General features: G+C 44.4%; 2 protein-coding genes across 2 annotated transcripts in view; one reads left to right on the top strand and one right to left on the bottom strand.

The window, feature by feature from the left end:
* SDR42E1 (short chain dehydrogenase/reductase family 42E, member 1) overlaps window positions 1–14,956 on the top strand; it is a 98,730-nt gene that overhangs the window by 17,272 nt on the left and 66,502 nt on the right. The window lies entirely within an intron of this gene.
* Window positions 172–14,956, bottom strand: part of HSD17B2 (hydroxysteroid 17-beta dehydrogenase 2) — a 32,061-nt gene continuing 17,276 nt past the window's right edge. Inside the window, exons 4-5 of the mRNA XM_054048527.1 lie at window positions 10,562–10,699; window positions 172–8,909 (exon numbers count right to left, since the gene is read on the bottom strand). Coding sequence (XP_053904502.1) covers window positions 8,551–8,909; window positions 10,562–10,699 — 497 coding nt within the window. The 3' untranslated portion in view covers window positions 172–8,550. The remainder of the gene's footprint in view (window positions 8,910–10,561; window positions 10,700–14,956) is intronic.

Raw genomic sequence — 14,956 nt, forward strand, 5'->3', positions numbered from 1 at the left:
ATTTTTTCTGTCCTGGAAATGGGGTTTAATTCAGAAGTGGATCAGTGGCCCTAATATACCCTTACAGGTTGTTAGGCCACATTCCCATTGGATGAGAGACAACTAAGGAGGTGTGCTCTTTATCAATATTCAGAAAATATAAATAAGAATAAATGAAACTAAACAGATATATCTGATTGATTGATTTGTATATTTTCAACTGGCTTAGGGAAATTTATAACAGTGCAATGATCAAATGAAAGTTACAATTGAGATTCAATTACTAAATCAGGGAATTAACAATAACATGAAATAAGATCAACAATTGAGCAAGTCATCTACTCAGCACAATCAATTATCAGATTATGAGGTCAGTGTAATACATCATGAATGTCACAAAAACTAAAATAAAACAAACCAATCAAATAGGCCTTGTCTCTTTCTCAACCCTGAAATACCACTACACTCCTTTGGAGCACTGTAGCTTGATTGATGTACTCTTGTTTGCTCCCCTTCCAGCTTAACTGCTCTACTTTCAATACAATGGTGAGCAGCAACTCACGATTCCCTTTGCGGTGGGATTTGTTTAAACTTTAGGTTAGTAACTAATTAATGGTGCCATTTTGAATAGCTGTACCCACATACTACTACTTAAACAGTCATACATTAACACTTAAAAAAAGCTTAAACGGCTCAATAAATTGGCAGATGTCTCTGGACAAGTATATTCAAAATAAAGAAATAAAAGGGAAAAAAATCTTATCTAGAAAAGAAAAAGGAACAGCTCTTCAGCTTGCTTGGTCGAAGTCAGATGCCATCTTGCTTGATACCACATGCTGTATGGCCTTCTCCTAACAATGTTCAATTTTTGTTTCAGTGTATCCATCCAGCTGTGTAACGCTCTCCATACTTTAGAGGACATTTCACACTACAAGTATCAGGGGGTAGCCGTGTTAGTCTGTATCCACAAAAACAACAAGGAGTCTGGTGGCACCTTAAAGACTAACAGATTTATTTGGGCATGAGCTTTCGTGAGTAAAAACCTCAGCTGCAGTAACTCATGCAGAAAAGCTGTTTCCCATCGCTTTTGGCTACCAAGAAAGGTTTCATCCTGTATATAGGAAAGTGACATGTCCTTGGGGATATAGGCACTGCTTGGGACAAATCTATCTCTGATGCAAGTCTGTTGAATACAGCTGGGGATGAATTAGGCTCCTTGTGCTTGGTCACTGCCTATCATTTTTTAAATTCCCTTCTAGCCAGCACTGCATGGCAGATCTAAGAGAACAAACCGTTTGGTTGACTCAAGAAGACAGAGACCTCAACTACCCTGGGATTTGCTCCGATTCCAGCCGTCAGTATAGCTGCACAAGTACACATGCCAATGTAGATGGGCACAGCTGCCATTTGTGTCAATGTGGTTTCCCCCTTTCAAGCAGAAGCAGCCTCCACTAGTGCAAATAGCAGCTTTGCCTGTCTACACTAGGGTCTGCTGTGGTGGAGATACACAAATGACTGGAACCAGGGCAGGCCCTTCATCTGTGCAGTTCCTAAGAAGGGGCCCACAGCTTGTCACATGTCAGAATGATACACTGGAAAATTCTTAGAAACATATTTATATCATCTTGGTCAGGTCTGCTGCGCCTGGGTGTATCCATTAGTGGAGTTTCACTATGTACCTTGTAAAATGTCAGGTGCTATTGTTACTACCATAACACTGATTAAAAGTGCAGCAGCTAAGAGGAAAAACACATTGCAGACAAGTTCTGGACTGACTTTTGCTAAATGAGTGTTGACATGCTTTGAGACTCTGACATGCCCAGGGGCTTACCTGCCTGGAAATGAGGCTATGAACCATGAAAATTGAACACAGTGTGTGTGGTGGGTGTGTATGTATATATTTTAATAGATATTGTAGTTGCTGTGCTACACCAGCCATACGAAAGAAGAATCAGCTTACATGGGGTTGATAGATAGATAGATAATTTCTTCTTCTTTCGTATGGCTGGTGTAGCACAGCAACTACAATTTCACCTGAAGTTGATGGAACTAAGTGGCTACATCAGGAGTAGCAGAATTTATTGCAGTGATGCCTCCTTCATATTTATAAATTGGGCAGTAGGTAGCGATATGTTCAATGGTCTGTCAGGGGGACCCACACTTGCACACCAGATGTCCTTGATTTTCCATTTGTGCATTCAATATCTGCATCTACCATGGTTGGTTCGAATTCGGTTCAGAGTTGACCAAGATGACCATGGAAGGTCAAACCAAGGAAACTTCTGCATGGGATCTGGCACAAGGTGCTTATTTTTTAAGTCTTGTTTAGCCCAATCTGCTTTCCAGGCCTCCTTCTGATCATAGCCTGATTGCATGAGGCTAAATGGATATTCCCAGAAAGGCTTGTGGGACTTAAGACATTGGGGAAGGGGGTAATGTCAAGGTCTTGGTGAATAGAAAGACATGTTTTCCTAGATTCACTGAGCTTCACAGAATCTTGCAGCAGTTTGGCATATCGGTGGGGGAGCGATGTTAGATAGGACAGGTAGCCATGGTGTTGGAGTCAACTTAAGGGGTCCCGTGATGCACCGCATCACTGTATTTAGCTGGGTATCCACAAGACGTGTGTGGCTGCATCTGTGCCATACCCGTGCACAATATTCAGCTGCTGAATATTAAAATGCTATTGCAGATGTTCGCAACACAGATGCTGATGCACCCCAGGTTGTACCTGCTAGTTTCTGGATTCTGTTGGCTCGTTTTTATCTTTGCAGCTACCTTCTCAAGATGATCATGGAAGGAGAGGGTGCAGTCGAGTTTCACTCTGAGATACATTGGAATATAATCGTGTTGAACGTTTTTACCACAGAAAGCTACCTTCAGTGTGTTTTTGGCACTCTTATTATTAAGATGAAATGTGCTTACTATTGTTTTTCTGGGGTTTGGAAATGTAATATTATTACCTTTGAAATGTGATTCCCCACCCCACCCCCCCCCAAGATTGAGTCTGAAGGTGTTTTAGGTTGGATATGACTGTGACACCAAGCTGGGAGGGGGCATTGCTAGCACTTTAGAGGTGAGGATTAGAATTCAAAATGACCTTGACAAATGGGTCTGAAGTGTACAAGATGAAATGCTATAAAGACAAATGCAAAGTAGTATGCTTAGAAAGGAAAAGTCAAATGTACAAGTACATAACTGGCAAGGGGGTAGTACTGCTGAAAAGGCTCTGGGGGTTGTAGTGGAGTCAATAATGTGATGCAGTTGCAACAAAGCCTAATATCATTCTGGGGTATATTAAGAGGAGTGTCATTTGTAAGACACAAGAATGTTCCACTCCACACGGTACTGGTAAGTCCTCAGCTTGAGTACCAGGTCCAGTCCTAAGGTCCACACTTTAAGATGTGGCCAAAGTGGAGCGAGTCCAGAGGAGAGGCACAAAATGATTAAAGGTTTCGAAAAACCCTGACCTATGAGGAGAGATTAAAAAAAACTGAGCGTGTTTAGTCTTGAGAAAAGACGACTCAGGGAGACCCCGGTAATTCTTCAGACATGTTAAGGGCTTTTATAAAGAGGACAAAGACCAATTGGTCTCCATATCCACTGACCATAGGACAAGTAGTAAGCAGCTTAAGCTGCAACAAGAGAGATTTAGGTTAGATGCTAACCGAGAAGCTGTATAACGATAAAGGAAAGTTAAACACTGGAACAGCTTCCTAAGGGAGGTTGTGGAATCCCCATCATTGGAGATTTTTCAAGAACAGGTTGGACAAACATCGGTCAGCAGTGGTGGATTAATCACTGGGGCGACTGGCTGAGGCCCTGGCCAACTGGGGGGCCCTGGAAAAAAATCCGCCACCGGGTGGCAGAAGCCCAGAGCCCCAGCAGCTGGGGCTGGGGCAGGGGAAATGCTCGTGCCCTGACCCCCATCCCCATCAGAAATTGTGGGATGGGGGAGCCCCCCCCAGCTGCCCCCCAACTGTGGGATGGGGCAGAAGCCGTGGGATGGGGGAAGTCCCCCCCTCAGTGGCCCCTGACCCCATCCCTGGCAGAAGCTGCAAGGTGGCAGGGAAAGCCCTGGGGTGAGCAGAAGCCCTGGAGTGAGGGGAAGCTCCCAACGGCCCTCAATCCTGCCAGTGTCTCGACCTCATTCCCAGCAGAAGCCACGGGGTGGCAGGGGACGCCCCCATGCCCAACCCCATCCCCGGCAGAAGCACCAGGCAGGCAGAGCAGGAGAAGCCCCAGTACCTGGACCGCCGCTGTGGCCCTGGGACTGGAGGAGCTCTTTCTCCTCTGTGTAGTCCGGTCTTGGGGCTGCAAGGGGGTGGGGACAGAAAGGAGCAAACAGGTTGTGCAGGTGCAGTGGGATGGGGGAGAATGGGGGGACTCTGGGTGGAGCAGGAGCAGGTTCCTGGGGAAGAGGCATAAAGGGGTGGGGCTGTGGGCAGGGATGCAGGTGGAAGGGGTGGAGTGGGAGTGGGACCACAGGCAGAAGAGGTGGGGAGCGGGACCACAGGCAGAAGAGGTGGGGGACCACAGGCAGAAGAGATGGGGAGGGCTCCCCCCCACACTTGCTCTGGCCTAGGTCCCCTTAATCTGTCTCTGCCAGTCATGGATGCCTAGGTTTACCTGGTCTTTCCTCAGAGCAGGGAGGTTGAAGTTGCGGCCCATTGGAGCTCCATTTCAGTCACACATTTCTATGATTCTATGATTGAGGGCGACATCCTGGCCCCTCTGAAGCCATGGATGTTTTTTCTATTGCCTTCAATGAGGCCAGGAGTTCGCCCTGAAACTGCTTTCCAACCAGGGACGAGACTGTGAGGGGCAGACCCTGAGCTGCTGGAAATCAGCAGAGCTGCACTGCCTCAAGGCCACTTCCACATTAATCCAGTTTAAACTATAACAGACACAAGGAAGGCCCTAGGCATGCTTCGTAATTCACTGTTCCTTTGATAGGCTCCGAAGCTCAGTCATTTTGAAATCCAAGCATTTACACTGTTGTCATGCAGACATACTGCGTATTTGGGTGTTTGTTAGAACCAGCTTGAGTCAGTGGAACTGGTTAAGTATCAGCAAAAATTAACAGGACCATTCCAGTTCGAATGCGCCTGGCTCTCGCTGGTATGGAAGCAACACAAGAAAGGCCACCGAGCTTCTTTTACCAGTTCCAGGCACTGTCTTTAGGGCTGCAGGTTTCCCAGGAGTCTTATTTCAGTAATTAGTCAGGTGCTTCAAATGAATGGTTTCAGGACACTACCCAACTGAGTAAACAGTTTCATCCACAGAGTGTAATTATATATATATATCTATAGCTTAAGGATGTGAACAGGCAGTAAGGCATAGGTGTTAACAGACCATTGTTATCCTAATAGTTGGAAATTAGTGTAATAAACCATTTGTAAACAAGTAGAGGGCAGACAGCCAGATGAGTTTCTCTATACACAGACCCTGGGTGAAATCATGACGCAGTTGAAGTCAATGGGAGCTTGTGAATTCAGTGGCGGCAGGATTTCACCCATAGGGTTGGGTGTAACTATGATAGACTTCCCTGGAAAGTCAAAAGCATAGTATGGTATGTTGTTACTTACATTTTGGTTCTTTTACATATTTTTCCTCCAAGCAATGTTGCAATTGGGAGAGTCAAGCTCCCTGTATTGGTTTCCTGTCTTATATTCTATCTGTTTTTGCCTAGCCACATCTTAACCACAGAGCTCGCTTTTGAGAGTCACAGCATGGTCTAGATACTAGACCCAGCAGCTATCACATTTTGCACAGGTGTCAGTCATATTGCTCTGAAGAATATTCAGACGTTTATAGATATTCACAGTGTAGGTTGGCTTTTTATCAAACTCTGCCCTGAAGTTACTTGCAGGCTCCCATGCATGAGTAACCAGAAAAATGTCAGTTCCAGGTAATGTGGATATCTCGTGCCAGTAGAGATTGATTCTGCTAGTGATCATTGTGTGTAAATGAATTGCGTGACTATTCACTGTTGTTATTTGCTCCACAAAGGTGAGGACGTGGTGGTGTGAAGCCAGTTGAAGGCTGGCTGTGGCACTTGGTAATTCTAATTCTCATTTCTCTTTTACTAGCATTATATGATTAATCAGTTACTGATTTGTTTGTCCATCACTTAGAGCTGCACAAAGTTTGGCTGTTAGGCCTTGTCCATGTCTGAATACTCGAAGGAAGGGTGTTGTAACTTACACAACCAAAATGATCATCTTAAGGGTGCAAATGGTTGTTTAAAGGGCCAGCTACATCGAGAGTATGTTGGAAACAGCTCTAATGACAGAGTAAACCTAAATTTGGAAGTTCACTGATTACCAATCAGTTGCAAAGCAGAGAACTGTAAGAGAAATCAGGCTGAATTCACACCTTTCTGACCCAAGTGTCTGGGAAGAAGAAAGATTTCTAAAACAAGCACCGACTGGGCTATGTATTTGATGTAGTTATATCTTTCTGTTGTGACAGAAATGAGCCTAATCCAAAGTCCACTGAGATCAACTGACATCTTCATGTTGGCTTCAATGGATCAAACCGTATGTTTGATCAATGGATCAAACCATGATCCCTTTAGGTATCGCTGCTTTCCTTTGCTCACCACATTAACAATGAGATTAGGTAGGCAAGAAGAGAAAGGGACCAAGTGACCTTCTCCGTTGGATCATATGAACTGGAACCATAAACTCCCTAAACATTAAATCTCACCAAATGAGGGTCAAGCCATCCTCATCATCATATCCATTCATTATACTCCACACCCGAACACAACCAGAAATGAACTTCATACCCTCATATCTCAATGTCTGTACTTTGAGCCATCAACCTTTTACCCCCAATCAGGGATATTGCAGATTATGTATTCCTCATGCCACCTGATCTTAAGCCAAACTTTGCACCCTCGATAATCTGTATGTTATTCCCTGATAACCAGAAACGTCTATGCTCAAACTCTGTTCACTACTTATTTTTTTTTATCATCATCTTAATAGAATTTTTAATTCCTCCCTCCCCCTCTCCCACGGTTTCCCCCCGTCTGTCATTTTTTTTACTTGGGTCACCTTCATGAGAATATGATGTTGATGGTACAGGCAGCTCCAGAGTCATGTGTTTATCAACAATGTCAAGTATAACCCTGTCCAGTTTGCTTCACTACACAACACCAAAATCTGCTCCAAGGGCCATCTATCCCACCCAGCTATTTTTGGTCCGTCAGGGGGAAATAAAATCTTTAGGCCTATCTGTAGAACACCTAGCACACCACCCATGCTATGCAAATAAATAATACCATGTATCACAAGTGCAAACCTGAGATTAAATGCGTGTATGAATAAAGTCAAGTAATAGGGCAAGAGTAAAAACGATTGTAATTAGGACTGTGTTTAGAAGGCTTATGTGATAGACTGGAAGCTACTTATCGTTGGTGCATGGGAGTTTTGAAAGAGCCTAACTGATTTTTGTGCTACTGTCCCTAGATGTGTTAGGTAATCAAATAATTTAGGAACACAAAGCCAATTAATTTTTCGCATGAATAACAGTCGCATGTTTGATCTTCAACAGGACTTGTGCTTCTCAGTGATGTAGCAGCAGGTTTTTTTAAAAGGTATTTAGGTGCCCAGGTTTTTTTTTCCCAAAATATCTAGTTGCCTAAAACTCATTGATTTAATTGAGTGTTGCACGCTGAGACGATTTTGACAATCTGACCAGGCACCTTTTAAATACCTTTAAAAATCTGGCCCTTGGTCACATGTTGGACTTTCAGTAGGACTTGCACTCTCAGGTCATTTATTGTCTTTTGAAAATCCATGCATCAAGGAAGCACTTATCAGGTTATCATATAGGCCTGCTAAAAACAGCCTTGGCTCCAAAAGTTGTTATTCTTGCTTCATTACTTGGCTTTGTTCACTGAAAATCAGCGTCACACAGACACAGAGTCTTTTGAAAATCAAAAATCTCACTTGCCAGTGAACACGTACAAATGTTGAAGGTGTTTTTAAGTCCTGATGGGGAAACAACATTTCCACTTTAATTTTTAAGCCCCGAAAACTTTCAGAAAAATTACCCTTGAGGGGGGCCAAAATTTGTCATACATGTTCTGAACCCAAAGAGAGAATGTTTTAAAGTAAAATTTAATTTGACCATGATTGAGTTATCCCATATATGAGAAGCATTTGATCCCCAAGTACTTAAACAAAATAACTTTTTTTGGCACTCAAATAAAATGAAGTTATTTTTAAAACTTGCCAAGAAGCTAGTCCTCAGCAAGTGCAGTCGACATCGCATAGTGTGGACCCCGCGGTAAGTAGCTCTAAGTACGTCAACTTCAGCTACATTATTCACATAGCTGAAGTTGCATAATTTAGATCAATCTCCCCCCGTAGTGTAGACAAGGTCTAAAATACACAAAGCTTCGAGATTAACCTCAGCCCCAATTGCCCAGCAGCTGGAATGCAATTTGACGAGCAAAGGACCCCAGTAAATTGCAATGTAGCAAACGGTGTCTTCACACAAAACCTTGCCCTGTTCTCCTGGTGTAATTTAAAATGCTGACGGAATTCCACACTCTGCTTACGTGTTCTTGTTTTTGGCCTCTGATGCCCTTAAAGCACTGGGTACACTTTTGTTACTTTGCATCTTACCAATGTACAAATCGTAAAGCCAGAGAGGAAAATAGCAAAAGGTACACAGAGCTAGGTAAGCACTTTTGCCTGGAGTGTATAAACCATGTGGACTCTTTGCCAATAAAGCATTGAGAACATCATCTAGTACTGGAGAGAGGTCAGGAGCACAATGAACTGGCATGTGCAGGAGGAAATATTTCAGTGCTTCAATGTAGTCTTCACCATAATCTTTCTTCACGTCTGGTGTGAGATTCTCCAGAAGATGCTTTTCTTGCTTAGCCCACAGCTCAGATGTACCTTGTATGCCTGGAATAACAAAGTAAAGTACCTGGGCTTTGTACATTAACTTGACAATCCAATTCAACTCGTAAATAAGTACATTGGGTCTTTTTTCCTCCCTATCTTGTTCTGCACATCTAAACTGCATTAAAAAGTTTCATTATTTGATGGTAAGTCTGAAGTTCTTAAAAATATAACAAAAGTATTGCTAAGTTTCAGCTAGAACAGGACAGGACAGCCTACTCTAAAGTATGGATTGAGGGACTTCACTCCTTTTTCTTTGCTATCAGGCTTGTACTTTGCTAACATAAACCATATCTAAACACAAAGGAACAACCAGGAAATTTGAGAGCCCTATCCCTTAAGAAAAACTCTCTCAGTAAGAAAACAACAAAGAGTCTGGTGGCACCTTAAAGACTAACAGATTTATTTGGGCATAAGCTTTCGTGAGTAAAAACCTCACTTCTTCGGATGCATCCGAAGAAGTGAGGTTTTTACTCACGAAAGCTTATGCCCAAATAAATCTGTTAGTCTTTAAGGTGCCACCAGACTCTTTGTTGTTTTTGTAGATACAGACTAACACGGCTACCCCCTGATACTTGACATCTCTCAGTAAGGCCATTCCAAGTTATTTTCCATGGAACGTGTAATGGGGGTTTACAGATAAAGAAAATTCTCTTTGCTTTTTAATGGCTTTGTAAACACAATTTTTAACTCTAATAAAAGGTGTTGGATAGATTGCACTGGAAACTCACCCCTTCCATTTTCATCACCAGAACAAGCACATCCACAGAGACTGGGAATGCGGGGTCCTCATAATGCCCTTCTACAGGCCCTCAACTGTGTTCTGTAGGGCCCATTCTCCAAGTACTTAAGCTAGCTAGCTAGTACCACTACTTTGGTCTCCGCTGAATGCCTGAAATCTCTTCTGTGACTTGCAACTTTTGTGACATGGAAAGGAATTCTGCAGAAACCTGGTTTTCTTCTCTAACAGCGCGGAGAGAAGGAGGATTTAGAGTTGAAAGAGCTACTGGAATGTGGGCCGGGGAGATTAAAAAGATAGGAGCCTCAGTTGCATAGTAAAAATGAGTAGCACCTTGAAACAATGCATCAGGACACCCATTATGCAGATGGAACCCATTACACAGGAAACCAGTTTGATAAAGAGAATCAGATCACTGTGTAGCATGCAATTGTACCTATTATTGGCCAGATTTGAAGTTCTTAATTAGTTCTTGTGACTTCCTTAATCAAGTCAAACCCACACCGAAGTTTGCTTTCTATTTTTGGCAAGACAGGTAAAAGCAAAGAGAAGAAATGATTGCCTCCCCCATCAGGAATGACTGACAAACACTTAGACGTGCCACTGCTAGTCATTCACTACATTCTATTAATTGGGAAAGGCAAACTAAGGTTTTCAATCATCCCTTGATAAAGATCATTGCCTAAAGGTTGGCTGCTTGGAAGCAAAAAAATCACTCACTGCCTATGTAGGGGGAGGTTGGTGGGGTATTTTTAATTCCCTTAAGAAAGCTGGATCTTAATTTGAGTAATGGAAGTGAAGGATAGGAAGTAACTGTGACTGCCGAGAATCGTTCACGACTTTTACTTGAGGATGTTGGTCTATAGGGAATAATCTGAAGGAAGAAGGAGAACTAGCTGAAATGTCAAATACCTACCTGTTCTGAAGCCTCCTGGATGAACTGCAGCAACTTTAATTCCCCATTTGGCAAGCTCCTGCCTCATTACTCCGGAAAACATGGACAGAGCTGCTTTTGATGCACCATATGCGGCAAACCTTGTCATCGGAATGCCTCCTACAGGAGCAATATAAACCATGATAAAGTTTGACTCCAGTGCTTTCTGGGCAACTGAAACTTCAGTTCAATAATTTAAAAGAATGATCATAGCATAACCCAAAATGATGCAGCTCTCACTGAGGTTAAAGACAAGACGTTGCGGAACTCGTTTTTTTCTGGCACAAAAAAATCTTAAATCAGCAGTAGCTCGAAGCAGCTGCAGTCAGAGTCACACCCGGCCATCAGTCACTTTTAAACACAGGGAGAGTAAATTGTATTACATTTTGGGATACAATGCAGAGAATCACAATTGCTGTTATGTTCAGAAAGGGAAATCACACAGCTAACATGTTAGATAGTGTTAATAATTAAGCAATCGTGTTTTGTTCTGTTGTTTTTAATGGGTGAATAAAGGCAGTGGATTTGAAGTCCCTGTCAGTTACACAGTCTCAATTCCAGTTTTAGGCCATGTCTACGCTACAGAATTATGACGACTTAACTTATGTCGGCATATGGCTACCACAGTTATTAAATCACTTGTATATGTCCACATTTGGCTCCTTATGTCAGCAATGCATGTCCTCACCATGAGCACTTGTATCAATTATAGTGTCAGTGTGTGAGGCAGTGTGGGATGGCTCCTGGAGGCCAGTAACAGTGAATGTAAGTAACACAGCGTCTACACTGACACTGCATCGTCCTAATTACTTTGACCATGTGTGACAGGTTAGATCACAGAAACCCCCTTGGGAGCTGCCACCCAATGTGCAAAGACTACCCCTGCTTCTGTTTTCCCTGCCAGCTCAGGACTCCAGCACCCTGTCTTGCTGAGCCAGACACTCCCGTCTGGCTCCAGACGCAGACCCAGGGTCTGAATCACTTGTCCCAAAGCTGCAAGTTTACCTGAAAACAGCTCGCAGTAGCGTGCTTGTCTTTAGCACTCAGATGCCCAACTCCCAATGGGATCTAAACCCAGATAAATCCGTTTTGCCCTGCATAAAGTTTATGCAGGGCAAACTCATAAATTGTTCGCCCTCTATAACACTGATAGAGAGATATGCACAGTTGTTTGCTCCCCCAGGTATTAATACATACTCTGAGTGAATTACTAAATAGAAAGTGATTTTATTAAATACAGACAGTAGGATTTAAGTGGTTCAAAGTAGTAACAGACAGAACAAAGTAAGTCACCAAGCAAAATAAAATAAAATGCGCGAATCTATGCCTAATCAAACTGAATACAGATAATTTCCTCACCAGTTCCAGAGTGCTCCCTTTTACAGGCTAATCTCCTTTTAGCCTGGGTCCAGCAATCACTCACACCCCCTGCAGTTACTGTCCTTTGTTTCAGTCTCCTTCAAGTATCCTGGGGGGGGGGGGTGGAGAGGCTCCTTCTTTAGCCAGCTGAAGACCAAAATGGAGGGGTCTCCCCTGGGTTTAAATAGACTCTCTCTTGTGGGTGGAGACCCCCCTCCTCCCTCCTCTGCAAAGTCCAGCTCCAAGATGGAGTTTTGGAGTCACCTGGGCAAGTCACATGCCCCTGCATGACTCAGTCTTTGCAGGCCGACGCCATTGTCCACATGGCATCTTGCATGTCTCCAGGAAGACTTCTCATGTGGATTGGAGCATTCCAAGATGCATTGTTCCCCAAGTGTTTCCTGATCAGGTACTTAACCTGGTGAATTCCTTCCTAAAGAAGCTGACCAAATGCCTCACAGAGCTTACTTAGAAATCAAGCAAGCATACAGCCAGTTATATCATACATACATTTATAAACGTCCCCCCATAAAGCCTTATGGGGTACGCTGTCACACCCTCCCCCTGAACTTACTGCCAGAGACTTGGACACTGTCCATGGTGGAGGCAGTATACCTAAAGTTCCTCTTTTCTGGACAGGGCATCTGCTACCCAGTTCTCCTTTCCTTTAATATGAGTAATCTCCATGTCAAACTCCTGTAGGACCAGGCTCCAGCGTAGCAGTTTGGAGTTGGTGCCCTTAGTTCGGTGGAGCCATACTAAAGGTGAATGGTCAGTTAGAATTCTGAACCTCCTATTAAAAAGGTAAGGTCTCAATTGTTTGACGGCCCACACAATGGCATAGCATTCCTTCTCTATGACAGAGTAATTCTGTTCGGCCGGGGACAGTTTTTTGCTCAGGAAGGCAATGGGATGCTTCTTACTGTCTTCCCCTGTCTGCATCAGCACAGCACCCAACCCTGTGTCTGACGCGTCAGTGCACAGCTCAAAAGGCTTTTCGAAGTCAGGGCTGGCCAGCACAGGCTTCGCAGACAGGAGTGCTTTCACCTTGTTGAAGCCTTTTTGGCATGCCTCTGACCAAATGACCTTATTAGGTTGATGCTTTTTACATAAGTCCGTGATTGGGGACACAACGTCACTGAACCCCACCACAAACCTCCTGTAATAGTTTGCCAAGCCTATGAAGGATTGGACTTGCCTTTTAGTCTGGGGTACAGGCCATTTCACGATGGCTTCCACCTTAAGAGGGTCGGGGGATATTTTACCCCCCCCACCCAGTGCCCCAGATAAGGGACTTTGGCTGCCCCTATCTTGCACTTGGAGGGCTTCACAGTTAGCCCAGCCTCTTTGAGCTTTGATAGCACGACTTCCAGGTGCTCTTTGTGGTCACCCCAGGTGTTGCTGAATACAGCAATGTCATCTATATACGCCCTAGCATAATGCTGTAAGCCATTTAACACTCTGTTGACCAGTCTCTGGAAGGTGGCACCCGCATTTACCAGACCAAAAGGTAACACTGTGAATTCATAGAGCCCTATGTCCGTGATAAAAGCTGATTTTTGTTGTGCCTCTCCCTCCAGAGGGATCTGCCAGTAACCCTTGGTCAGATCAAAGGTACTAAGGTACTTGGCTTGGCTCAGCACATCCAGCATGTCATCAATTCTTGGCATGGGGTATGCATCTGTTACAGTGACAGCATTGAGTTTTCTATAGTCTACACAAAATCTAACGGTGCCATCTCTTTTGGGGACCAAGACCACAGGGGAAGCCCATGCACTGTCGGAATCCTTAATTACCCCCAAGTCCAACATGCTTTGTATCTCAGCCTGAATTTGCTCCTTCACCTTGCCGGTGGCCCTATAAGGCCTGGAAGGAGGAGGTTGAGCCCCTTTCGTGAGGATCCTATGGGACAGCAAGTGCGTCCTCCCTGGTTTGTTGGAAAACACCTCGCTGTACTTCTGCAGTGTTGACAACGCTTCCCTCCTTTCGAGTGGTGTCAGCTCACTACAGATTTCTATACTTTCAAGGGACGACCCGTCTTGGCATTCAGCCATCAGATCAGTGAGTGGGTGTGCCTCAGTTTCCCCTTCGACACAACAGATCATGTTTACCTCGACCACTCTGCTGTGATAGGCCTTGAGTCTGTTTACATGTACCAACTGGGGTACCGCATCATCCAGGGGCTTTTTAACTTTGTAAGTGTCCTCATTCGCCACTTCAACCACTTCAAAGGGCCCCTCCCAGGAGTTTTGCATCTTGAACTTTTTGGCAGGGCCGAGTACCATGACCAAATCTCCTACATCAAAAGTGCGTTTACAAGTATTTTTATCATACCACGCCTTTTGCTTGGCCTGACTGCTCTGGAGGTTGTTTTGTACAATCTCCATCATGTCTTTCAACTCCCTCCTGAACCTCTGGACATACTCAGTTACAGGTTCCTCCCTTACCGTGTTGCATCCTTCCCAGGTATCCCTGATGAGATCGAGGGGTCCTCTCACTTTCCTCCCATACAGAAGGTCAAATGGGGAAAAGCCTGTGGACTCTTGGGGTACCTCCCTGTAGGCATACAGCAGGAACGGTAATAGTTCATCCCAACTTTGGCCCCTCTTTTTGGCATACATCCCCAGCATGGATTTTAGGGTCCCATTGAATCTTTCCACCAGCCCATTGGCCTGGGGGTGGTAGGGGGCCGTCTTAAGCTGTTTCACTCCACACACCTTCCATAGCTCATTGAACAACTGCGACATAAAGTTTGCCCCCCGATCAGACAAAATCTCCTTAGGGAAGCCCACTCTGCTGAATATGGTGAGCAGAGCTCTTGCCACTGTCTCGGCTTCTATGTTAGACAGTGCAATTGCCTCAGGGTACCGAGTGGCGAAGTCTACTACCACCAAGATATACTTGTTCCCTCTCCGAGTGGGGCGTGGCATAGGACCCACTATGTCTATTGCCACTCTTTGGAATGCCTCCTGGATGACGGGCAAGGGACGCAGCGGAGCCTTCTGGGGTCCCCCCGGC

This window comes from Malaclemys terrapin, chromosome 14 (genome assembly GCF_027887155.1).
Source record: "Malaclemys terrapin pileata isolate rMalTer1 chromosome 14, rMalTer1.hap1, whole genome shotgun sequence".
In the NCBI taxonomy this organism is placed as follows: Eukaryota; Metazoa; Chordata; order Testudines; family Emydidae; genus Malaclemys; species Malaclemys terrapin.